The sequence below is a fragment of the Eretmochelys imbricata genome, chromosome 3, assembly GCF_965152235.1.
Source record: "Eretmochelys imbricata isolate rEreImb1 chromosome 3, rEreImb1.hap1, whole genome shotgun sequence".
Taxonomy (NCBI): Eukaryota; Metazoa; Chordata; order Testudines; family Cheloniidae; genus Eretmochelys; species Eretmochelys imbricata.
Window position 1 is genome coordinate 134,536,654 of NC_135574.1, and position 26,069 is coordinate 134,562,722.

The 26,069-nt window shown below is 39.4% G+C and overlaps 1 protein-coding gene across 2 annotated transcripts in view; it reads right to left on the reverse strand.

The window, feature by feature from the left end:
- LYST (lysosomal trafficking regulator) overlaps positions 1–26,069 on the reverse strand; it is a 129,398-nt gene that overhangs the window by 96,863 nt on the left and 6,466 nt on the right. For both annotated transcript variants that reach the window (XM_077813449.1, XM_077813446.1), the window contains exons 3-12: positions 21,567–21,657; positions 17,079–19,173; positions 13,788–14,820; positions 12,954–13,115; positions 11,136–11,289; positions 9,063–9,289; positions 5,991–6,057; positions 4,465–4,574; positions 3,097–3,520; positions 1,135–1,279 (exon numbers count right to left, since the gene is read on the reverse strand). In XM_077813449.1, coding sequence (XP_077669575.1) covers positions 1,135–1,279; positions 3,097–3,520; positions 4,465–4,574; positions 5,991–6,057; positions 9,063–9,289; positions 11,136–11,289; positions 12,954–13,115; positions 13,788–14,820; positions 17,079–19,173; positions 21,567–21,657 — 4,508 coding nt within the window. The remainder of the gene's footprint in view (positions 1–1,134; positions 1,280–3,096; positions 3,521–4,464; positions 4,575–5,990; positions 6,058–9,062; positions 9,290–11,135; positions 11,290–12,953; positions 13,116–13,787; positions 14,821–17,078; positions 19,174–21,566; positions 21,658–26,069) is intronic.

The following is a 26,069-nucleotide window of genomic DNA, read 5'->3' on the forward strand; positions in this document are numbered from 1 at the left end:
TTCAATTTTCAAATTTAGATGCTCAAATCAGCACGTATTTTTTAATTTATATAGCTTTGCTTTAACACTCACCAGCACAGTATCCAAGAATTTCAAACATTAGCCAATTTGGCCCCACAATATCTCTGAGGTAGGTAAGAATTAAGCTCATCTGTGAAATAAGGATAGGCAACTAGCCCAAGGTTTTGCAGAAAATCTATAGCAGAACCAGTAACAGAAGCCAGATTTCCCAGTTTCCAGTCCAATCTCCTAACCAGACAACCCTTTTTCCTCTTTGAAAGGCACCTAACATTGTTTTTTGGGTGCCTATAGTAGGTGCCAGACTCAGGGTCCAAGTAAAGTTGTTTGTATTAAAAAAAAAAAAAAAAGAGCAGAATGTTTGTTTATTAGCTGCTGCTAAGTACTAAAAAGGGGGGCCACATTGCAGTTAGTTGTAACTTCATTAAAAACACCAGTCTGCTGGTTAATGTCCACAAATTTACACATTATGATGGACACCAACCAGCAGATAAGAATTTTAAGTTAGACCCAAAGTTGGCCTGACCAGGAGGATTGTAATTATCAGCATATCCTAGAGTTGTCTGGATCCAAGGTTAGAACAATTCAGCAATTTCCCCAGAAAAGACAACATTTTCTATTCCATTTTGATAAGCCTCTCACCTTACTTCCTCTCTTCTTCTGTCATGCTGCCTCGTATTCTTGGAACAGCTTCCCTATTCTTATGCATCAATTGCATTCTCTTCCTCCATCTACCTATCCAAGCAACTTCCCTCCTTCCTTCTTAATTCCTTCATCCCTCAGCTGCTGTCCTTTATGAGCTCTTATTTGTCTTACATCTCTTACAACTTGCTCTACCCAGGCATAGCATCATGTCTACCTGGACAAAGATGAAAGGCTGGAGCCAAAGCCTGTACACAGGGACTGTTTCTTTAGGTTTGTAAAGCACTGTGCCATAAATTTAAGGCACAATGTCAATGATCTTTCTGTTTAAGTAAGCAGTAATCTACAGACCATAGCTTTGTCTTCTATCCTGGGGCTGACTCCATGCTACTACTCCAGGTCAGCTTGCATAAGAGGTCATACATTATGTTTGTTAGCCCCAAAATAGGAAGAATTGTAAATTGCATACAGTACCGAAATATGAAAGCTCCAGTGTTCAGATCAGCCCAGACTTGTATCATCAATGCTTTGGAACCCAATGAAATGATATGAATGCAGCCATCTTCAACAAGTTTGTCCCCCAAGTTAAGGTACTCCATTCGTACAGATTTGCTTTCTTCTAGAAAAATAGATAGATATTTATTAAATAATTATTAAATAAAATAGCATATATAGCATTTACAATTAACCATACCACAACAACATTTGTTTATGGTCCACAAAGTGCAAAAAAAGCAGCTTATACATCATAAGAAACGTCTTTAAAGGTGAATTGACTAGTATAAGCATTATGTTGTAGTTTCACCATTGGAGACCTAGGTCTTCCTTGGTTGGGTCTATCTTACATTGTTGATGTAAAGCACACTCTAGAAAAGTTGTGGGGAACCTGCGGCCCATCAGGGTACTCCGCTGGCAGGCTGCGAGACAGTTTGTTGAGCATCCGCAGGCACGGCCCCCCGCAGATCCCAGCGGACGAGGTTCACCGTTCCTGGCCAACGGGAGCTGTGGGAACCAGCAGCCAACACGTCCCTGTGGCCTGCGCCACTTTCTGCAGCTCCCATTGGCCGGGAACGGCAAACCGCAGCCACCGGGAGCTGCGGGTGGCCGTGCCTGTGGACGGTCAGAGTAAACTGTCTCGCAGCCTGCCAGCGGATTACCCTGATGGGCCATGGGCGGCCTGCGGGCCGCAGGTTGCCCACCACTGCTCTAGAAGTTATCTCCACAGTCATGCATTTAAATTTTCCACTTTAGTTTAAGAGAAAAAGAAAAGAAATCTCTGGAGGCAATAAGTCTGCCTGTTCTTTGAATCAGCATCTTTACACAGAGCCAACTGTGCAGCTACTATAATTATATACAGGCACAATTCTTTTGTGTTTTAGGCCCTGACCCAGCAAAGCACTTATGCACATGAGGAGTTCCACTGAAGTCAACAGAACTGCTTGCATGCTTATAGTTAATCAGTTTAAGGGCTTTGTTGGACAGGAGCCTTAGTGTGCATCAATAAATACTTAGAATGTTTTATGGACAGAATTTGTTAAATATTTTCCCGTTACCACCGAGCAAAGGCACAAATCCTCAAATGGGAACAGGCATACTAAGTTTTGGATTTACTGTAATCTTGGGTAAAAAGGGTTAGTGGTTAGAACTTATTTTTTCCCTCCCTCACTGACTACAGTTTGACTAAATGTTTGTCCAGATTGTGAAATTTTTGAAAAGCTGTAGAAGCATGTGAAAGCAAAAGGTTTCAGGGTTGACCCTGCTTGCAGCAGCAGTCCTTCCCTCAAATATGTAGTCTTATTTAATTCAGAGAAATTACTTGCTTGAATAAGGGTTTGAAACTATGTTGTAACACGAATTATAATCAGCATTATCAGCTCCCACTTAAAAACAAAACACTCTACAACTTCATCAACTTTTCAAATAAAGGACCAAAATGAACTCGGAAGAGACAGAAGCAGACTTCTCTGGAGAATCTCCAACTGAAAGTCAGAATACTTTCATTTCCTTAATATAGGCTATGATGGCACAATAGGTATTTTATCATCTCTGGCTTCTAATTCAATGAGAACAATAATCAGTAATGCTGAGAGAGCAAGTGAATAAAAGTGAGGGAAAACCCACTATGATACTTCTGAAATCAGTAATATCTTCTCTTATGGACACTTAAGGGTAACTGAAAATATTTAAAAACAGTTGAACTTTTAACTGTTTTCAAGTTAAAGCTGGAAGTGGGAGATCATTTTACCACATCTTATCGGTCCCCCCAAAAATAAGGGCAAGTTCACTCTTGGGTGCCATACATTAACTGTAACAGTTCAGAGCAGCTAATATTGAATAACAGCTTCCTGTTCAGTTCAAAGCTATTATTGTGTATGTCTAGTAGAAACATCTGAAATCCCTCAGCTTTATAAGTTCAGTAATAATATAAAAACTTACCTGTGCCACCAAAACTGCTCTCTCGCACAATTAGTGACTTGCTTCTTTTCTTCATCTTCTTCCCTTTTTCTGTGGGACTGTCTGTTTCTTGAACACATTCCACATGAAACCACAATGAGACACTGAAGCCCTCAGACATGTGCGGCCAACAGTTTTGCCCCACCAAAGGCAAGTGGATTGGGGCTACATGCCAAGAAGAAAGAAGATGGTGAGTCAAATTCTCACCATCTGCTTCCTTCTTATTTTGTGAAAACTTTGCTCTTTTTAATAGTCCTATGGTCTTGCTGTTGAGTGCACTAATCGATTTTTGTGAAGAACTGCTATTTAAATTTGGGCTTTTTAGCAAGGGGAAGGAGAGATATTGTAATGGACTCATATAGATATTCGTCTCCACAATCTTCAAGATACCTTTAAGTAGTATCTCCTAAGAGAAACAAACAAGAAAAATAACCAGAATCAAATTATGTTAACACTATATAGCCAATGTTAATGCATAATACACAGCTTACATAGAAAGACTCAGATCCACATTTTCGGAAGTGGCCTCTGATTTTGCATGCCCAAGTTAAGATACCTTAGCCTAATTTAGAGTTGCTGAGCACTAATTTCAAATTGAGTTGCAGGCTCCCAACATTTCTGAAGATTACGGCCAACGTTTCTCAAGTTAGACACCCAAAAAAAATCTCATGCTACTTTTGAAATATTTTGGCCGCTGTCTGTCTTCTTGCTTTGTTGGTAACTATTTAAATAAAATGCCTATACCATGAAGTTATTCTTCCAACATGGAACAGACTGAATGGAAGAAGAAAAGGAGTACTTGTGATATTCAAAGTCTCCTGTACAAAACTACAGATTGCAGTTCAGCAAAATGGCCACAACAAGCAATAGGCTCAAATATTATTTAGTTAACCTTGAAAGTACTTCCTGTTCACAAAAAAATGGTAATTTCTAGGAAACTGGAAGGCTTTTTGCCCATGATGCAATTAACAGGAAGGACCTTCAATATATTATCCCTCCTCTCACCATCCTTCTCCCCACCCCAAAGCCCAGTCTTTCCTTGCACTTGAAGAATGCTCAAGTGTCTCCATCAAAAAAATTTATATCTATACCTCACCATCGCTTCTCTCCTACTTCTTCCCCCACATTTTATTGTGCCAAGCAAAAAATCTATTTTTCTACTAACTCGTGTTTACGCAGTGTAAATGGCAGTTATATACATTCTAACCAGTAACATTATAACAGGTTACTATGTTCCAGGTCTTTTTCTTAAAACTACCTGAAACAAATGTATATATTGATATGCCAGTCAATTTGTTCAGCCCCACTCTTTGTTGCATTAAGGAATTTTCTGATCTGTAGTATACTTACTGTACAAGGTGCTTCCTCTAAAAATATCCTCAAGAGAAGGGTTAGCTCTTCTGCACATGTCCTTGAGCTCATCAAAGACACTAGAAGCTCTACCAGCACTATCTGGCATGCTACATAGATGATAAAAAGGTATCAAAATTTGTTTAAATAAAAAACATTTTTCATATACAATATCATAGTCTATATTGCTGCCATAACTTGCTTTTGGACGACATTAAAAGGAGGCAGAATAAACGGACTGAAAACATTAGAACTGACATATTTTGTGACATGTCCTCCATTAAGAATCTCAAGTTAAGAATATTAATAAATATAGCCTCACAGCTCTTATATGGGGCAGATATTTCCAGTTGCTAAAATGGGAACATCAGACAGAGGAGTTAAGCATCTCACCCAATGTCACAGCAAATCTGTGCCAAAGGCAAGGAACAGAATACATCGAATAGGACCATAGTTCACTACATTATGAAAAATGTTTCTAGGCAAGTGGGCTACTACTTATGTTCAGTATATTAAGTAACTATTCACACAAATGCCTAAAAGGAGAGAGAGTACCAAATTTTGAGTTTTTTATATACAACCTTACAATCAGATGAAATCATATCATTCTACCATTTCTGTGACAAAAATCAGATGTAATGAATACAAATAATTTCATCTACCTCATTTACTAAATTAGAATAGACACTTTTGGCAAAAAAAGCTTTTTCCTTTAATTAAAAAATTTTTAAAAAAATAGTGAAACGGGAGCTGTCTGTTACTAAGACACAAATCTGGTCACTTCTAGGTTGGGTTTGTAGCAATCAAAAATCATTGCTACTACACATTTATTCGATGGTTTAAATTACGTGCAATACACACATCACCACTATTAATTTGTATGGAAATCTTAGGTAAGAAATCACAGGTTGCTTGGTATACAGAGATACTCGCACCTCAAAAGGTGTCCCTACATAAATGGCCTATTCTGAGGAGGCTTACACTGCCATGGCTGTATCTTCTGAGGACTTGATCCTCTAACATCAAGCTGAAATTTCTGTGAATGCTAATTTCACTTTTAAACATTTAAAAACAAATAAATTGATTCTAAAATGTATTATAGCAGTAATAAGGTAATTTTCTGTTGAAGAAGCTGCACTGTCATATACAAAATAGAAACACTAAATTAACCCTAATCTCTTCTGTCCAGGTGTTCAGACAATCTTTCAAATCTGCATGCACACCTGTTTGGCATTATGCAGACTCCAATCACTCCCCCAACCAAAAACACCGAAACCAAAAAACCCAACACACTTTTGTACATAAAAGTGTAAAATGCAAGCATACTTGGATTGTACACGTAAATGTGGATATTTCCATGTGCCCATGGATGTGCTTGCCAATTTTGCATGTTCATTAATAATAGCTGTGGGCTGAAAGTTTGAGCATATATACTTGTAACTGTATAACATATACATTATAATAATTCCAGCATTTTTATTTATGTATTTATTTTTTAAAAAAGAGTAAACAGCATTAAAACCCACAATGAAAACTGGAGTCCTTCTGTGTCAAGATGTTTAGGAATCCTCCCAAAAGACTTTTTACAGCTCCCTGCAAGAGAAAACTTTAAAGTTAGGTATATGAACAATTCACAGCAGTTTGAAGAGCAAAACTCCACAGAATTTGTTTTAAGTATTCCAATATATTCACAACTGATTTTGCCAAATAAAATGTTGCTAGTGATTTAATCATGATTTTTAGTATTTGTTCTATCAAAAAAACTACTGATCTTGCTTGCAAGATTCTGACTAGTTCAGATGCTTCTGATGATGAGACAGCCTTTGGGATCAAGCTATTTAAAGCATCAATTATTGAGCCACTGCCAGTCTGGCAACTACTCAAGAACTCATTGTTCTTACAGACTACATTGCAGGAACCTATGTCATCTTTTCTGAATCACCAGAAATTGATTAAGTACTGGCCTATAGTAATGTACTGTACAGATAAGCAAATTACACATTCTCATAGGTCAAGTAAAGGTGAAACAGTGTTTTAACATTTAAAGCAAACTCACTTTCACTTCTAGTAAAAAAATTGCATTCTTCATAATCCTGTCTCAAACAGTTTTTGTACATAATCACTAAACTGATTAGTCCAACAGATTTGTATTCCTTTTCTTCTTCCTAAAGTCAACATTGTGCTAGATTTGGAAAAAGTATTCTTGTCACTTTCTAAAAAAAAAATCAAATTATATATATTTTTTTGGGGCTTTTGAGTCTTCAGGAACGGAGTTTATTTAAATGCATCCTTAGAGAAAAAAGTGACTAATTAATAAACATACAATCAAAAACCTTCTTTCCTCAAGGGTCATAGGATGATTTGGGTTCTAAGGCTATCCCCAAAAGTTATTTATATTTTAAATACATTAAATTGTATTAAAATATAGCATTTCCCCTTTTTTGATGTCATAATTAAGCCCCAATCATCATAGGCAATACAATATGAAAAGACCACCAGATGGATTATTAACTTAGTCATAAAAATTACCAGGTAAAGTCCATACAGGTAAAACTACCACAAGAGTTACATTACTATCATTTATCAAGGGAATTGTTTATATTTGTACCAAAAAGTCACAAAAGCATATTTAAAAAAAAGTCATGAGGATCTCATCCTAAATCAGATTAATCCGGTATTTTTTATCATTAGTCTCAATCTGTCTGAACATCGAAGTATTCTGGGAGATAATTATAATTATATTACTATAACTCTTAGAAGCTGCAACTATGCTTGGTACTACATAAACACATAGTAAGACAATCCCTCTCCCAAAATTTTTTCCATCTAAATAGATGAGATGGACGAAGCATGGCAGGGGAAACAGGAACAGAGAAGTGCCGTGAGTTACCTTGTCACACAGCACATCAGCAGCCAAGCCAAGAATAATACACAAATCTCATGACTCTTAGATCAGAGCCCCATTCGCTAAACAACCCTGTCTCTGTATAACACACTGCTGTTTCATCTCAGGCCAATGATCAACCAGAAGATTGCCCTAAGACACTTCACCAGGGAATCAAAGGCTTTCAAAAAAGAAGATAGGACTAATGGCAGGGTGTAGATAAGAGATGGAGTAAGTGAGTCTGCCATCCAATAGGAAGTTATTTAGTAGCTTTAGAAATGTGTTTGTTTTCAAGACCCTGGCTGTCTGGCTCAGGTTTGTCTGTATAGGAAGGTTTATGAAGAGGTGTGTGTGGTGGTGGGGAGAGCCAAACACATTACAGTAAGTTTGCAAAAACAACTTGAATCCATATATGCCATGTCAATTCAGTGCGCAGACACTGAAGGTTTCCTGATACAGAGGGCATCAGTTGGACCAGTTCCAGATCACTGGTGCCCAGGTAGTTAATGCTTTTAATTTCAACTGTAAAGATTATCTAATATTTTATTCTAAAGATTCCTTGTTTTCATATAGGCAAATGATTATATGAATGACAGATTTAACAGAAGATTTTTAGTACTTGCCACATTTTCCCCTTCATGGAGATACAGCTAAAGAATTTATTATTGGTGTTCCTCTGACACAGAAGGCTAAACAAAAAACTTCATCTGAATTTCTTATTTTAAATTCCAGTTTGTCTTCTAAGTTGCCCAGAATCAACCAATGATACACAGTCCTTCCACAATTAACTTGAGCAAGCTAGTTTCTACAAAAACTCTGTGGGAACAAAATAAGAGCACAAAATGCTTCAGAAATATTTAGAATGCACAGGACTTTCAGGAGACCACAGGCATGTATTCATAGACCGTGAAGGTCTTATGCCATATGTGGGGTATAGGTTTGTCTTTAACGAGTCAGTCTCTATTTAATTGGATCATGCACACGGATTACTTTAGCTCTGGGCTGTAATGATTCCTGTGGACTGTATGGTGCTAGTAAAAGGGTTGAGGGGAAAAAACAGGTCGCCAGAATGGAGGACGGAGAGTTATTGCTCCTGGATACACAAGTGTTTGGCCTTATGCTAGAGATACAAGGTGAGTGAGGTAATATCTTTTATTGGACTCACTTCTGTTGATGAGAAAAATAAACTTTCAAGTGACACACACCTGAAGAAGAGCTCTCTCAAAAACTCATCTCTTTCACCAAAAGAAACTGATCCAATTAAAAAAAATAATAATAATAAAAAAAGGTATTACCTCACCCATCCTGTCACTCTAATATCCTGGGCCCAACATGACGGCAATACTGGCCTGATGCTGTAACATTTTTTAAAATATGCTGATCAGCTGCAAAACACTATCCACAGCGGACTATAAACAGTCATAGACATAACAAGGCTTTGCCAACCTGAACCCAAAATCCAGACAAGTAAAACAACTTTCAGTACATCGTTTAAAATATACCATCTGGTAACGTAACTCTACGTGTCACTAATTTGTAACTTCAGTCACATAAAAACATTTCAGTTTGTATTAAATATTCCAATATAAAAAAATTGATAGGATGCAAGAGTATATACTTGAATATTTTCATGGTTCTCTTGCACAATATTTTCATCAGTTTCCTATTAATATACTATACAAGTTCTGTTTTGTTAATCACATTCATCTTCTACCTGTTGCATAAGGAAAGTGGCATTTTTCTCCTTCTGCCTGATGACTTTCAAGAAGCTCTGGAAAACATGGGCAAGTACATCTAGGCTTGGGTTGCCAGCTGAGAGCAAGTTTAATTCTAGCATACAGATTTCAGGGTATATTAATTCTCCTTGACTGATGTTTTCAGTTAGGTCACTGGAATAACTTGAAGGGACCATGCATCCTGCTTCTCTTTTAGTGTCTGTTCCTGAAACAAAAACATGCATTTTGTTGATTGTTTGAGGGTTTTTGTTTTTTAGTTATTGTTTGGTTTGGTTTTAAGATTACTACTACCACTACTAGTAAAGAAACTTGCCACACAAACAATTGCAAGTGGTAGATTTATTAGACATCTTGTTCAAGTATTTCAGGTAAGCCATAAAAATTCTAGAATTCCCCTCTTACTCAGACAGATTTAAAGTACATGATACAGTTAGTCTTATAATATGTCTAATATAAGATTGCCAGGTGTCCAGTTTTCAACTGGAATGCCCAGTCAAAAAGGGACCCTGGCGGCTCCAGTCAGCACTGCCAAGAGGGCCGTTAGAAGTCCAGTCGGCAGTGCTGCGGATCTAAAGCAGGCTAGTCCCTACCTGTCCTGGCACCATGCTGTGCCCAGAAGCGGCCAACAGGTCCAGCTCCTAGGTGGGGGGGAGGGGGACCCCACACAGGGCTCTGCGCACTGCCCAAGCCCCAAGCACCAGCTCCACACTCCCATTGGCCTCCTGGCCCCCCCTCCTAGAAACCGGATCTGCTAGCTGCTTCTGGAGTGCAGCATGGAGCCAGGACAGACAGGAAGCCTGCTTCAGCTCTGTTGCGCTGCTGACCGGGAGCTGCCCAAGGAAGCCCGCGTCCCAACCTGGAGCCCTAACCCCCTGCCCCAGCCCTGAGCGTCCCCCCCCCAAACCCAGAGCTCCGTCTTGCACCCCAAAGCCCTCATCCCCGGCACCAGAGCCTGCACCCCCAACCCAGAACCCACAACTCCTCCTACACCCCAACCCCCTGCCTCAACTCGCAGCCCCCACCCGCACGCCGAATCCTTTGGCCCCACCCCCCAGCCTGAAGCCCACTTCCTGCACCCCCAGCCCAGAGCCCATACTGCCTCCCAAACCCCTACTCCCTGCCCCAGCCCAGAGATCTCTCCTGGACCCTGAACCCTCATTTCTGCTCCCACCATGGAGCCTGTACCCCCGGTTAGAACTCTTGCCCCCTACTGAACCCCAACCCCCTCCCCCAACCCAGTGAAAGTGAGTCTGAGTGGTAGAGCACGAGCCACCAAGGGAGGGGGGAAATGTAGTGAGCGGGGGCGGGGCCTCAGGGAACGTGTGGGGTTAGGGTGTTCGGTTTTGTGCAATTAGAAAGTTGGCAACCCTAGTTTAATATCTATGCTACACAGATTTACAATATAGACAGAACCACTGACAGACACACCTAACTGAAATTACAACTCCAACTCAATTATAATTAAATGCATACTTTAGATCAAATTGTTATACAAAAGCAAATACTTACAATGTACGCTTAATTTGAAAAATCAGTTTTGTAACAAAGAACAATGGATGTGCATGTTATTAGAAAAATTAGTATATATATATATATATACACACACACACACACACAGATTAAGATCAGACTAGGAAATATTTTACAAGGAAGATAACATTGTAAAAAAAATTGAGCATAGCGTTATAAAAAACACTACTTACTTAGGATCCTATCTGGAGAAGAAACTGCTTTTAGACCACAATCAATAACACACTTCAGTGAGAATGACAACAGTACTTCAGAGCAATTTGACAGAAGCCAAAACTCAGTGCGTAAAACATTTCCCAATAACATTTGGGTAAAGTAGGTGTGAACCGTTACCCTGCCCTGCAATAAAGCTGTTTCATACTGCAAAAATAAACTGAAAATCTGTTATGGCCTGTGCAATCTATTCCACTTTTGCATGTTGAGAAAAAGTCCAGTACTTCACATAAATCACATGGTAAAAGCTAGTCTATAAAACAGTTAAAGATGATTTTGCCTGATGTTTGTGCAAAGTTTGCATTTACCTTCATTCTTGCTTTCACTATCAGGGTTACTTTCACTATCTGCTTCATAGCCTTCCTCTTCAGCAAAGAGTTTAAAACTACAGCACTGCGATTCTTCAGCTTCTTCAGAAAGGTCTTCAGGTTGGGACACAGACTCCTTTTCCGTGTGATGGATCTGACACACCCATATTTAAGAACAAAAACAAACTTAGAAACAGTTGCTTATAAGTTTCATTTTCATTCAAAAAACAAAATGCTGTGAGATCTTCCATGTCAGAATTACCTCTGCTCTTGAAAGTGGAGAGAGCAGCACAGTCCATAAAACCTATTGGGAAATACTGCCTCTACAAACATGAGTCAAAACTTCACTTGAAAAACAAAACAAAAAATCTAAAGGGGTGGAGAGTACTTTTTAAAAGCAAAAATGTAAGTTGATTTTTTTTTTTTATGATGAGTAAAAAACCGCATCTTAAAAACGAACCGGAAAAAGGATTCTGTCAAGGGACCTATGTTCTTAAACCTGACTTTCTGACAGCACTAACAGTTAAAACGTGGGGGAAAAAATAAAAATAAAAATCAGAAAATTTCATTTCCAATCTAACACAAACTGACTGTGACCCTGTGCAAGTATCTTGATCTCTTTTCTTTTGTAAAATGGGGGGTGATGGTTCCATACCTTGCAAAGGGTCTTGGGAGCATTAGGAGAAAAACATCAGGGTCAATCAGCCTCCCGCACTGAGGAGCTTTCTTGAAAATTCCTTTTTTTTTTTTTGGGGGGGGGGGGGGGGAGGGAGGAGGAGGAAGACTCAGGCGGGCAATTTATCCTTGTTGTAGAGCAGGGGTGAACATACTTTTTGGCCCAAGGGCCACATCGGGGTGTGAAACTGTATGGAGGGCTGGGTAGGGAGGGCTGTGCCCCCCAAACAGCCTGGCCCCCACCACCTATCCGCCCCCACCCACTTCCCACCCCCTGACTGCCCCCCTCGGAACCTCCGACCCATCCAACCGCCCCCTCCCCGCTCCTTGTCTCCTGACCACCCGCTTCCAGCACCCCCTGCCCCTAACCGTGCTCCCCCCACCCTGGGACCCCACCCCCATCCAACCCCCGCTGCTCCCTGTCCCCTGACTGCCCCTCCACCCCATCCACACCCTGACAGGCCACCCAGGGACTCCCACACCCTAATCCAACCCCCCCTGTTCCCCGACCCCTGACCACCCTGCCCCAGAACCTCTGCCCCATTTAACTGCCCCCCGGAACCCTATACCCAACCCCGCCACCAACACCCCCTTACCATGCTGCTCAGAGCAGCAGGAGCTTGCAGCCCAGCTGCCCGCATGGCAGCATAGCTGTGGGGCGGAGGGGCAACAGTGGGGGAGGGGCCGGGGGCTAGCCTCCCCAGCCAGGAGCTCAGGGGCAGGGCAGGACAGTCCCACAGGCCAGATGTGGCCCACGTGCCTTAGTTTGCCCACCTCTGTTGTAGAGTGAAAAGTGAACTGAAACAAGTTTCAGATCTATTCTCCCTGAATCAATACTATGATATATATAGCTTGCTTGTTTTTCCTTTTGTGCATAAAGCACTTTCATTTATGATTGACACAGCGAATAAAACAGGCATCCACTAACTTCATTGGTGTTTACATGTATCCATGAAGGAATGACTCCCTAAAAGCATTACTAATTTTAAGCAAGCCTGTGCACATGCCTTCTGATGTGACAATGTATGCTTTTTTATTTATGAGTAGCATATACAGGCCTGATCCAGCAAACCTTTACACATATGAGTAATCCTCTTAAATCAGATTACTTGTGCTTAGTGAGAGTGTTATACTGTTGCATACCTTCTCTGTTTTCTCTTCAGAATGATCCAGATCAGCAGAATAATTTCCCAGCGCAACTCGAAGCAGCGAATCTAACAGAGGTTTTGCTAAGTACGTTTCAATTGCTCTTGACTGGGCAAGCTGGTCCCGGATTTCAAGTAATATATCTTCCAGACACACACTCTACATGAGCAAAACAAAAACCATCCATTATGCTTGATGTTATTCTGTATTTGGCTAAATGAAAAAAAAAATCCGTACTATATTCAGTCCCAGTATTTATGCAAGGATTACCGTATCCTAGTTTATTTTTAGCTTCCCCTGTCCACCATCAATCTCTTATCTAAATGGATTGAATTCCACTGCCATTTACATTCTCAGCCACATCTCAATCACTTGAAATAGTCTGAAGATCTGTTACTATCTGTCATCCAGTAAATCAAAATCTTTATTCTGCTGAAATTTAGGCCACTGGTTACTTCCCAACTAACAGTACAAAGCTAATACAATCAAGTTTTTAAAACACTTATTTCTTCCATACCCTTTTTCATATCCAGCAGGCTTTGCAAATATTACTCCTCACACCATTCCCCACTTTACTGATTAGGAAAATGAGACAAAGAGGTTAAGAAAGCTGCCCAAGTCCACAAAGCAAAGCAAAAGTCAGCTTGACCTGGTGTCTAATCCTTTGACCTCCAATCTGATCCCTAAACCTCAACCAAAAAAATGGTACTGTTTTAGAAGAAAATAAGGAGCACTACCCTTTGCCCACTTCTAAAATAAGTTTTCACTGAGTTACTGGAAGAAAGTATTGTACATATATCCTTAAGAACTTTATGTAAAGAATATATTTACCTGGTGAAGCAACTCCACTTCCACTTTCTGTTGGGTACTATTTGCGCTGTGTAGACAAATAGTCAGCAAAGCTTCCAAGAGTTTTATACTGTGAAGTGACCACTCATTCTCTTGACTTACAAACTTCTTTCGTTCCACAAGCTCATCAACAGTAGCAACCGAAATTTGTTCCAATTTCAAAGAATGATCACAGGAGACACATTCAGATACCAGTTGTCCAGTAGCATCAGGATTTTCATCAAGACTATTAAGCTCCGATCGTGCCAACTGTTTGTTCACAGTCAAGTGATAGGAATCTTCTTTGAAAACAGGTTCATTAGAAGGACTGCCATTTAAACATTTATTATTTTCACTTAAAGTTCTCGCCTTTTCCTCTTGCTCCTTTTCTTTATTTTTGGCAAGTTTCTGGATTATCATGAGTATTAATCTATGACAAACTTCAAAACCACCAAGCCTATGGAACTGTCTCTGGAAAACTGAACTACACAAATAGATCCAACGACATATAGACCAAATGTCTGCTGCCCTGTGGATATGTTCTGGGGAGGGTAAAGTAAGGCTCTCTAGTGAGAGACATGGTAGCTTGTGACTCAAAGGCTCACTAGCTGTGCTATCATAGCCTGATGTATCTTCAGAATCATTAGCTGAATCCCGATCACACTCTTCTTCTTTACTTACACACAAAAAAGCAACACAGAGAAATAAATTTATCAAATTGACATGAACATCTTGATTGACATACTTTTTCTTCTTTGGATAAGCTTCTCTGAGGCCTGCATAAAACTTGCTCAGGCTTTGAGGAACATCAGAAATCTGCTGGCTACGAAAGGAAGTCACTAAATCTAAAATGGGCTCCTTTTGTTCATTATCCATACCCTCTAGTTCTGGCATTGCTTGGTCTTCGTGCTGATCTCCAAGGCAGAATATCAGAGTTTCAAATACTTTCAGAGAGTGACTTCTTACAGAATCTAAGTAATTCAGTTCTGTCATTTGATTCACTCCATTACAACTTAAGAACAGATTTTGTATTATCCTATGGAAGAAAGCACACAGAAACTTCACTATTATATAGGCTGGGCATAAACAGAGCTTTTTAAGATTCTTTGTCCCAGAGACACAAACAGCACACACTTTACTAGGATTCAAGAAGGAAGTTATCTTTACAGTAAAATGTATACCCAAGTATTACATACCAGGGTTACAAATAAATTTAGATTGGGGTCAAAGTTTACCTTAACCCCAACACTTTCCCATTAGCTGCCCTATTGGGGCTTATTGGCAAGAATCTATGGAGGACATCTTTTGCACTACTCTAGAGTCCTGATTAAGGATAATTCATTCGATAGTGGGAGAGAAGCCACACAATCTTGCTTCCCAAATATGGGATGCATAATGGCAGACTATTATAATGCACTTCACGTGGACTGGAAGAACATGCTGTTTAGGGCCACAAGAGTGTTTTAATTAACCTCTTCAGTGAAGTTTGCTCCAGAAGGTTTGGCACTTGCCTTTATGCTATACTTGTGTCTGAGCCTCTGATGCTTTTTTTAAAAAACAAACAATCATTTAGAATTATCTAACATGTTAAATGAACAATTTTGAAATATGTCATTGTCCCTCTTACTTCTGTTACACACTGGAAAGCACAAATTCCCTCTGAATATAACAATTTTGGAACATTATGTAACCACAGTTAGCAAGGATATTTGTTTGAATATGGACACAAACAAATGTACTTTTAATTTTATCTGAAATATTTTACACGCAGGTTTTTGAGTCTGATGTTTTAAAATAATGTCATACTGTATACAAAATATTACAGATTACGCACGGAGGAAAAAAGCACTCTTTCATGTATTAACCCAAACTCTACTTATTTTAATTTCTAGGTGTATCTAGTCACCCTCCACACAAAAAATTATTAGTTCATACAAATCCTAACCCAAAGTCTCTGTAACCCTTTTAGGTATTTACATATTTCTGTAACAGCAAACCCCGAGCTTCCTTCCCCCTCCCCAAACCAAGAATACTTAGTTGTGGAAGTGGGCTATAGAGTTTAAAGACATTTTATAATCTTATTTATCTAAACCACTTCCCCTTTGTAGGGATGTACGTATTTTGGAAGTGCCCAAAAATGGACGCAGCACTCCAGCTGTTCTCATTTTGACCTGCACAATCATTTGTCTCTTTGATTATAATAATCATTTGATGAAATCTATGCCCTTTACTGCAATTGAACAATGTGTTCCAAAAGTCACACTGCTAACTTAAATACTCATGTCCTTTCCACTGCCCATTTTTTACCAAGCCATACATGGGCTGCCTTAGATAACTTAGTGACTCTAGTCTTCACTTTCCCCTCCTCAATCTTTCAATATTCACAAAGATTGTTTTCTAACAAGCTTATAAATTTCTATGCTAACCAGAATAGCTAGATTTTGTCACTATCAGTTTTCTTGATATGTTATAAGTTTGGTTCTATTATGCATCCAGAGCAGTCTGTCTTTATAACAGTCACTTCACATGATAGATTGAAATTTTCAGGGTTGCAACTGGGCCACACAGACCATAGTCCCTTGCAGGAAGGGAAGAATACATCCTTGTTTGTGCTTTTAGCACATACCATACTTTAAGGGTAAAAAAACGCTCTCAATTTTTCTAGAATCTTCCCCTTATACTTCATGTTTTGCAAGTGCTGCGATTGTTTAACTATTTTTTAAAAAAATAAAAAAGTGAAGGTTTTCTATAAGAGATTAAAAACAAAAAAGAGTAAAGCAACAAGGAAGCAGTTCCTTGTCATTTTGGAATTATAAGAAATCCTACCTCAAGCCTCAAATATAGTTTGTTTGTTAGAATTATGGATGTACTAATAATTCTATGAATGCAGTTGCAATGGTAGAAGTTAGACATAATTCTATGCAGTCTAATTCCTTCACAAAAAAGGCACATGAACCTATTCAACATGCCCAACTAACTTTTGCTTGAGGAATAAGAAGTGCAGAATAGGTTTGTATATCGCATTCCGTATAAAGATTTTACACATTTTAGTTTTGTCGTGTAGATACTCTCATCCAAGATCTGAGACCTTCTGGGGTTTATGAACCTATTGAAAAAAGTTAGATAATAAAGGTCTCAATCCTAATTATTTACATAGTCCCCATCACCTTCATTTCCAAGTGTGTGCTGCTACCCAACCTCAAATTTATTACGTATTAATCAGTGATTAATGTACAAACATTTCTGTAATTTACAGCTACAGTTTTCTCATTAATAAATAAAAAATTAACAAACCTGGATTTAAATAATGCAGGTAGTGTCTGTAAATAAATTTGAAGTACCTCCTGGGGCAAACATCGGCTATGACAGCTGCATACGTGATTGCATGCTGCAGTTATACCGAGCTGTTGAGAATGATGAGCTAACTCAACTCCTCTCTGGAGCACTGGGTTATATATATAGTTGTATAACTTCCACTGAACCACCACATTGCCCTTTTGGATTAAATGGCAAATGTGGCTTGCTATCTGCACACTGCGTTGTCTGTCTTCTTCAAAAGCAAAGTCCTGGTAAGCCTCCAAAGCATCCCACTTCAACAACATGTCTTCAGATCCTCTACTAGGCAAAATCCCTTGAAACCTATAAGAGGGACATGAAAAATTTGATGCGAGACCAATATCAGTCGAGTTGCTTTGCAGGGTATCTTCTAGCTCAGCAAGCTGGTCACAGTCAATAGTACAAATATTGCAGGCTGCCTGTATAATTTTTTGAGACACTTCAGTTCCTCCCAGTTGATCCAATATAAACTTGCTAAGGATGCTCAATATGTGCTGTTGAAAGTTTTTTAACACTGGTAACTTGGAAGCTCGAAGTAATGGAGTAATCACAGACTTTGGGTCCATACAACAACATATTCCTACATTATGTACACCTGATAGAATCTGAGCACAGGTGCTGCTCAAAGAAACTTGCTGCAGCAAGTAGAAGCACTGATGAGCACAAACAGCAATGCAACAGCAGCGTTCAGGATAATGAACTTCTCCATGTACTACCTCCTCAAAGGGGTTTCTGGAAACCTGGTTTTTAAAAGCAGAAACTGGAAGCCCCGAGAGATCTCTGTGGTGATGCATGAAGTGAGAATACTCACATCGTCTATGCCTCTTTCTTGTACACATTGACTGATGAAGCTGTTCTGATTTCACTTTTTTGATAGTGCTGATTATTTTCATAATGCTGTTGATTAGGGCTTTTAGATGTTCTGAGGCTTCGGTAGTTATTTCCTCACCCCTTGCGACCAGCCATTCCATTTGAAGCACTGTCATTTCCAATAGTTTGAATCCCTGGTGTTGTATAAATTCGTGAACGAGATCTATAGCTTGACTAAAATAAAACGGATTGGAAGCTGCACTCTGAAGACAACAGATCAGAATCTGCAAAACCCCTTCTAGAAGCTCAGGTAAAAGGAGGGCTCTGTGGCGATACTTGGAAAGCACAAAGTTATCTTGAACCTCCTGTAGTGTTTTCTTTTGTCTTGGAGCAAAAGGATCAGACTGCTTTTCCAAACAAGTTTTAATTTTTAAAGCTGCTCTAAGTAAGTCTGTTAGATTTTTTCTCAAGTTGTCAGGCATAGTTTCAGCATTGGCAATATCTATGGACAAAAGGTGCAGCACTGTTCTAAAGAGCATCCTTTGAACCAGAGCCACAGGTTCTTCTGTCCAGCCTGCAGAAACCACTTCACTTTCTGCTTCACTACTCACATTGCAACAGTCTCCAAATCCTGATAAGAATTCTATTAAGGTGGGCACTACAGTGGCTGCAAGTGCAGAATTGTGATTCAAGGTAACATCAAATTTACATACTTTTTCTAACAATGACAACAAGACATGGCACAAGTCAAATGGAGAATTGTCCATGCTGCTGACCATTGCTGCCGCAGCTGACTCAATTATAACCTCAGATTTTGACTCTTGTGCTGGAACGATCTGTGTTGAATTTTCTAGACTCATGGGATCAGAATTAAAACTTCGCACTACTTCTGCCAGTGGGGAATCACCTGTTCTTGCAAGGTAGTCATCCCTAGGTGGGTATGTTACAAAAGGCTGTAGGATTTGAGACCGTCTGTGTTTAATCATTATGGTAGTCTTGTCGTCTGAATTGCCTTCTGAATCCGAAGTGGATAACTGAGATTTTCTTGCATCCCTCACAGAATACCGATGGGTGATTTTGCGCTGACGCCTAGTTTTTCGAGATGAAGAATTTAATTTTACAGGAGTCTGAAAGGATGGATGAACTATTCCTTCTAAACTTAGTTTTTCCCGTGTAGATCTCAAATAACTTGAATGTGTCTCTTTGGGCAGGCATATGTCAACTGCGAAGGGTAGATTAAAATCTGTTGAAAGAAAAATCAGCATATACATTACACTTCAAAGTAACATGATCAAACTTGTATTAAATACATTTGGAGCACTTTATAACTTAAACATACATATCTTCATGATACATATTTGGTTAGTGTCTCCGAAGGTTTCCCTCAGGACATTCTTTGCTTTTATTCATTCTTTAAACACCTCCAGGATAATTAAACAAAAAACATTATCACAAAATGGCTATTTACAATTCAGATTCAGCAATCTGATTTTCTTATTCCCAAAACAGGGACCCACCAGTTTCAGTTTCTTCCTATTAATAATCAAAATCTGGACTTCGAAATTTCTCCATTTTTTCCCTTGAACAGCAGCAGCATTTCATTTCCCTTGCCTAGATCAACACAGACTAGGTTTTTGAAACAGAAAAAATTATATTTAGCAAAATGTGGTTTAGAAACCCCTCTTACTTGTTAAAAATCCCCTACTTTAAAGAAGCACACTGACATGCTTGGCTCTGGCTATATCAGAACAATACAACCAAAACATTAAAACTGACAAAGAGCTACTTAACAAGCTTTTACCTTTTACTGTGCTAACAAGTTGAATACGATTGCTTTTACAAGAAAGTAATTTGTTCAAATAAAAACCTAATGAAAGAATAAGCACTTAACTTACACCACTATACCTAGTCACACCATTGTACAAAATTGTCTAATTGCACAACACCCATGTGAGGTATTATAAAGCTTATCCTCAAACAAAGAGGGATAAGGCACACACAAGAAAGAAATTCACCCAACGCAACACAGCAAATCAGTGGCTAAGCTGATGTGAGAACTTAGTGCTACCCGATTCCCAACCCTGTTAAGAGAATATAGTACATGGTTCTCTTTAACAAAGATTCCAGAAAATGCTTGGTAATGGAAAAACTAAAAAAAGTGTGTATTTATAACAATGCAAAACTTGGTGAACTAAGCGTCTCAATTTAAAATTCTTTCACTCCTACACAAATAATTCCTAAAAAAAATATTCTGAATAAAAAAAACATATTACAACTGTTAAAGTTGACTTTCAAGGATCCTAATTCCAGTAGTTTTACCAATATGTGCCAAAGTTATTTTTTGATGGGGGGGAGAAGAGGGGGAAATATCTGACACCCTTAATGCACTGAATACCCCCAATAGTGAGGCCAAAAGTGACATCCAAGCATATAATGTATATTGCTAACAAAAATTTGAGAACATCCAATGACAGCCTATTTGCTTTCTGCTTGTACCATGGATATGAAATGTAAGACTGCTCAGGGGTTTATGTAGGATTTGAGGATCATTATTAAGGGGTGAAATAGGCATTTTTAGTAGCCTGTATGCCTGGACTCCAATTATATCCAATAGCTAGAAACAGACATATAGGATGTCTCTACATAAGGAACTTACATACCCATTTTTCAGCAGTGATGCAGCTGCACTGGTGCCACCAATGCATAACTACTGTAGACCAGTTGCAGAGATTTTTACCCCCTACTTAGGAGCTCTGGAGATGAGATGAGAGGGTAGCAAAAAAAAGCCTGTCCCTGGGTCGATGATAGAATTTAAACCATTCATAGCATCAGTGCAGCTGCACCATTGTTTAAAACCAGGTAAGATGTTCTCGCTGATCCTCATTCTTTATAAAAAGGCACAATTCTAGTGCTTGAGAAAGACTCTTATAATCAATTGCCAAAAAAAAAAAAAGTATACTTCATGCAGTCAATGGGAAAGACCAACTGGAAAGAATGAAATCTTATTGAAAAAGAGAAAGGGGAAAAAAGAGAAAGGGGAAAAAAATTATACAGAAATGCAGCCCAATAGCTCCTAATGAGAGAAATGTTTCTTGAAGTTTACCACGCTAGTAATGCTAGCTAGGGATTCATCTGGGAAATGACAAAAATATTTTATACACTGTACACGAACAGGTTTGAGACATTAATTTTTAAGTGATACATTGTTTTAAACTAATCCTGATAAAGTCACTAATTTATCACATGTCCACAAGCAGGCTTATACTTGAGTCAGTCAAGCTGAAAATTAAACTGGGCTTAGCTGCCCCAAGATGGGCAGTAAATTACACATACAGTAGACTATCAGACTTGCTTTATAAGTATGGTGAATCTACACATGGTAATAAGACTTAGATAAACAAAGGACTTAAAATATAGAGGAATGTGGGGACAACTCTATGTAAGACACTTTAGTCTTCCCTCTATTGGTAGAAAGTATACAGAACTCAAAAAAAGGAAGTCACCAGTCTGAAATTTAAGACTCATTGCCTGATAAAATTCCTTATTATGTACGGTTTTGAATCCATCATTAAGTCACATTATTACAATACATAATTTTTGCTATGATTCTGATAGTGTAGTATGATGAAAACATACCTATCGTTTTTTCTTCTTGGACAGGTATTTTCCACACCAATGGTAGAAGTGACAGGAGGAGAGTTAGAAGTTCTTCTCGACATGTCAGCTCCTGGATTGGAAACAAAGTATTTTTAAAACTTCATGTTTTGTACTTTTACAGAAATAGCTGGACTTTTCCATCTGCCATAGATGTCCTAACGTAAATTTTGTTAAGAATTAAACTCTCAGTTCCCTGCATCCCCAAAAGCTACACTAGAGAAATAACTAATCTATGCAGAAAAATTGTTCTGACCATAAGCCACAGCCAATCAGAAAGCATTGCAAATATTTAGCACATCTTTGCAATTGAGTCAATAAATGTCAAAGTTATCCAAACCTTTCTTGTTGAAAGACTTCCTCACCCAAGGGAGGAAAAAACATTAAGTGAAAACTGAAAGCAAGTAACTGTTGATCTGAAGGGAGGCCGTAAGAAACAGAACTGTGGATGCAAGACATGCTTTTTTTTTTTTTTTTTTTTTAAATTAAATAGCATCTGTATTGCCTTCCCACATTTTAAAAAAAATGTCCTTTTGAGGCTGTAAGTTATCTATTAAAGGAAGAAGTTATCTGCAACAAGGCACAATGGGAGAATGGAATTCTGTGGAGGGGAAAAAAGTTTATATTCCTGTAATTTTGTTTCTCTGAAATTGTCATTCTACCTAGATTCTGGAACTCTCAACACTTAAAGAATTTGAGCACAGAGGGCAGCAGGAAACAGGATAGAGCAGGGGTGGGCAAACTTTCGCCCGAGGGCCACATCTGGGTGGGGAAATTGCTTGCAGGGCCATGAATGTAGGGCTCAGGCAGGGGGTTGGAGTGCAGGAGGGAGTGTGGGGTGTGGGAGGGGGTGCAGTATGCAGAAAGGAGCTCAGGGCAAGGGACTGGGGCAGAGGAGAGGTATTGGGTGTACAAGGGGGCTCAGAGAAGGGGGTTAGAGTGCAGGAGGGGGTTCCACATTCCCGGCCAATGGAAGCTTCGAGGGAGGTACCCACAGGGAAGGGCAGCACACGGAGTTCTCCGCACCCTGTCCCCCCCGAGGCTGCAGGGACGTGGTGCCGGTCGCTCCCCGGAGGTGGCAATCCCGCAGGCCGGATCCAAAGCCCTAAGGGGCCAGATCTGGCCCCCGGGCTATAGTTTTCCCACCCCTGGGATAGAGCATGAACAAAACTCCTCACTGGCCTTCATACACGACACTCTGTCAGGGTCAATACTCCTTAAGAGCGGAGGATTTTCCGCTAGTCTCCACACTAAGGAACTAAGCCCCCAAGACTGGAGTTTTAGCAGATGCTTTTCCCTGAAGAAACAGTTTTTCAGAAGCCTCAAGAAGCTGTGAAATCAGCTTGCAAACATGTTATATTGTTCTTGGGAGCCAGGTAGATGATTTATTTATTTGATTTATAAATAAATATAAAGTAAAAAATACCATCTAGCTCTTATATAGCACTAATCATCCAGAGATCTCAAAGCAGTTTACAAACAAATAGTGGTCTGTATCATTTTATGATTAGAGAAACTGAGGCACGGAGACTAATTTGCTGTGGTGGCAGCACCAAGGTTTCTGAGTCTTCTCGTGACTGGGACTTGGAAGAGCTCCATCCCCTTGTGCCGAGCAAGTGGAGGGAGCATCCAGTCTCTTGGATTTAGAGGAAGATGTAGCCCCATGCTTATGGGAGTGCTTCTGAAGGTTCCAACGGGGCCCCACCATGGGGTCAGCTCTGGCACCAGAGTCAGAAGTTGTAGTAGGAGGTGCATGCCTCACTGAATCAGGCTGATGTTCGAGAGGGTTCTCCAGCCACGGTCTGAGTGCCGTCTCATGCCATCTCCATGAGAAATTTGAAGCTCAGCCTTCCGGCTTCTGCCAGAGAAGGATTGACAATTGCTACATCTAGCGCAACGTGAGTTTCTCCCAGGCAGTAGGGGTGGCATTGATGGCCATCACTGACCAAGAAGGATTGTGGGCAGGAGGCACAGATTTTGAAGCCCAGGATGCTGGGCACAGTCATGCGACTGCCTAAGAAACTGGGGGAGGGTACATCAGGTGAACTCACAATTCTATTCTAAAACTATAATTAAACCACTAACTACTAAAACTAGGAAAGATAAACTAATAAAACTCTAGATAAAACTGGTTATTAAATTACAGCTGTGATCTTGTCAAAGTTCAGAGACGAGGATATTGAACATTCCAACCTGGACAAGTGGTGGTGAGAAAGAACTGGAAACGTGGTCTGTTCACCCTGCCCTTTATTGCCTTGGATGGAAGCACAATGCAAGTCAGGGTACATGCACGGACCAACGGATACTACTTTCAAGTTCTCCGACTCCAGGCACATGGTGTGCATGCATAAACCTCAATGGAATACAATAGGGTTATTGAAAGAAGAACTCTACCTCTTTTGCACAAGTTAACATTGCTGTTATGTAATAAATGGATATTTAAGTCAGTTCTTATGGTCTTGGAAGCTTGTCTCCAGAGACAGGAGAATGAACCTCTGTCTCCTGAGTACCTATTAAAAGGTAAAAATATATATTGCTAACAGAGTTTCTCCTGGAAAGGAATGAACAATAGCTTTCAGCCCAATGTGAGCAGGACAAGTAGGTCTGTATAATCAATTCAAGATAGCTACTTTTCCAGATGCATTTATTTATGCAGGAACTTTACACAGTGTAACCTCTTGATTTCAGTGGAAATTTTAAAGAGGGACCTGCAGCACCATTGGTAAAGTATACAGTTAACTGCAAGCTACAGTGAATGTTTTTCCCCGTTACTTTGAAATCACATGTCTCAGCTACACCTTTGAAATGTTGCCCATTTATGCATATATAGAATGATATCTTTTAATTACATGATCAGATACTACTTTTCCCCCAGGACTTCTGTCTCATTCAGCGCACAAGATAAACACATGGCACAGAATTATGGTTGCATGGAAAACCATACAATTGGTATTTATTAACTTTCAAAGGCTTCACTTTGCAACCTAAAGGCTAATATAGTTTGTGTCTGTAACTAAATGCATTAAAACACCACTCCTAATATGGAACCAGGCATATAAATTTTAGTGGTGGTTCCATTCAGGTCATTACAGCCTATTCCGCTTGTTCCAGTTCTCTGTCACCCACTTCTCCTATGCCCAGGTCTACTTCCTCCCTTGGGCTGCTTTTTGCCACTTCCTTCTCCCTGACCAATGGGAAACTGCATAACAACAAAAGGAAAGCGTACCTGTCAAGACTATTTCTCTTTTGTTCTTCCTTCCCCACATCAATTGTTCTCTTGTTCCCCATAACAAAGAGCAAGAGATTCCTAAAGATGTTCTTACAAAAAAGTTGCCACCTATACTGCTTAATACAGTGAAACAAGCAGGTAGTATTATCACTAGAATCAATGGAGCGAAAGGTAGGAATGAAGGCTTGGTCTACACTGAAGTTATATCTGCATAGTTACATCAGTCAGAGATGTGAAAAAACACCACCAACTGACAGTTATGTCAACAAAACCTTCATTATGGACGCAGCTATGTCCAAAAACCAGTGCTTCCTGTCAACGTAGTAACATCTTTCAGGGAGATAACGTTCCTACATGGGTAGAAAAACTATTAATGCAGGCCAAATCTCTACACTAGAGGGCAATGCCAGCATATCTATATCGGTACAGTCTCCACAGCATAACCTCTTCCTCGTGCAGTTCTCCTGACCAGTCTTCTACTGAATTTATTTTATCCTTGTTTTCTACTTATCTACAAAATGAAACCTTCAAGCACTTTTAGCACATTTCATTTTGCAATGAATCAGTACAAGTGAGAAATAAATGAAAATTTGCAATGTGCCAAAAATGCAGTGGTCTGCTATTAGGTACATCAGGTTTAGGGAAAAAAACCCCAAACATTCCTATATTATATTTTTATATATTTATAAATATATAATAGAGCCCAACTCACCCCAAACAATAAGACTAGACAATCATACACAGCTGTTATAATGTGTTCCTCAAAGCACTATATAAACGTTAATAGCTGCCCACTTAACAGCTTTTACAAGTGTCAGTTAAAAATTATGTTAACTGACCCGGTATCAAAATCTCTCTCTCCTAGGCTTCCATCAGTTAAATATGAAGTTCTGATGACAAAAAACAAAAAACCCAAAACCTGTCTCTTATCCACAGATACAATATAAACAGAAAGTAATACAGTTAAATTCCCTCTAGACCTGGAGTGTAAAACTAACCCACAGAAGATATTAATTAGAACCTACTGTGCATCAAATTATATGAGGAAGGTTGGCATGAACACAAATAGTATCAATATTCTACAATACTGTGGTTTCAACATGTTCTCGGAATTAGAATTAGGATAATGACGAGACTCTGAATCCCAAGATAATTATTTTTACAGGTTTAAATTCCATAAATAGCATTAACGAAGAGCTACAAAATTTGAGTGGGAAATTTACTGTTCTCCCTGGTACTTACAAATCTTCAAAGAT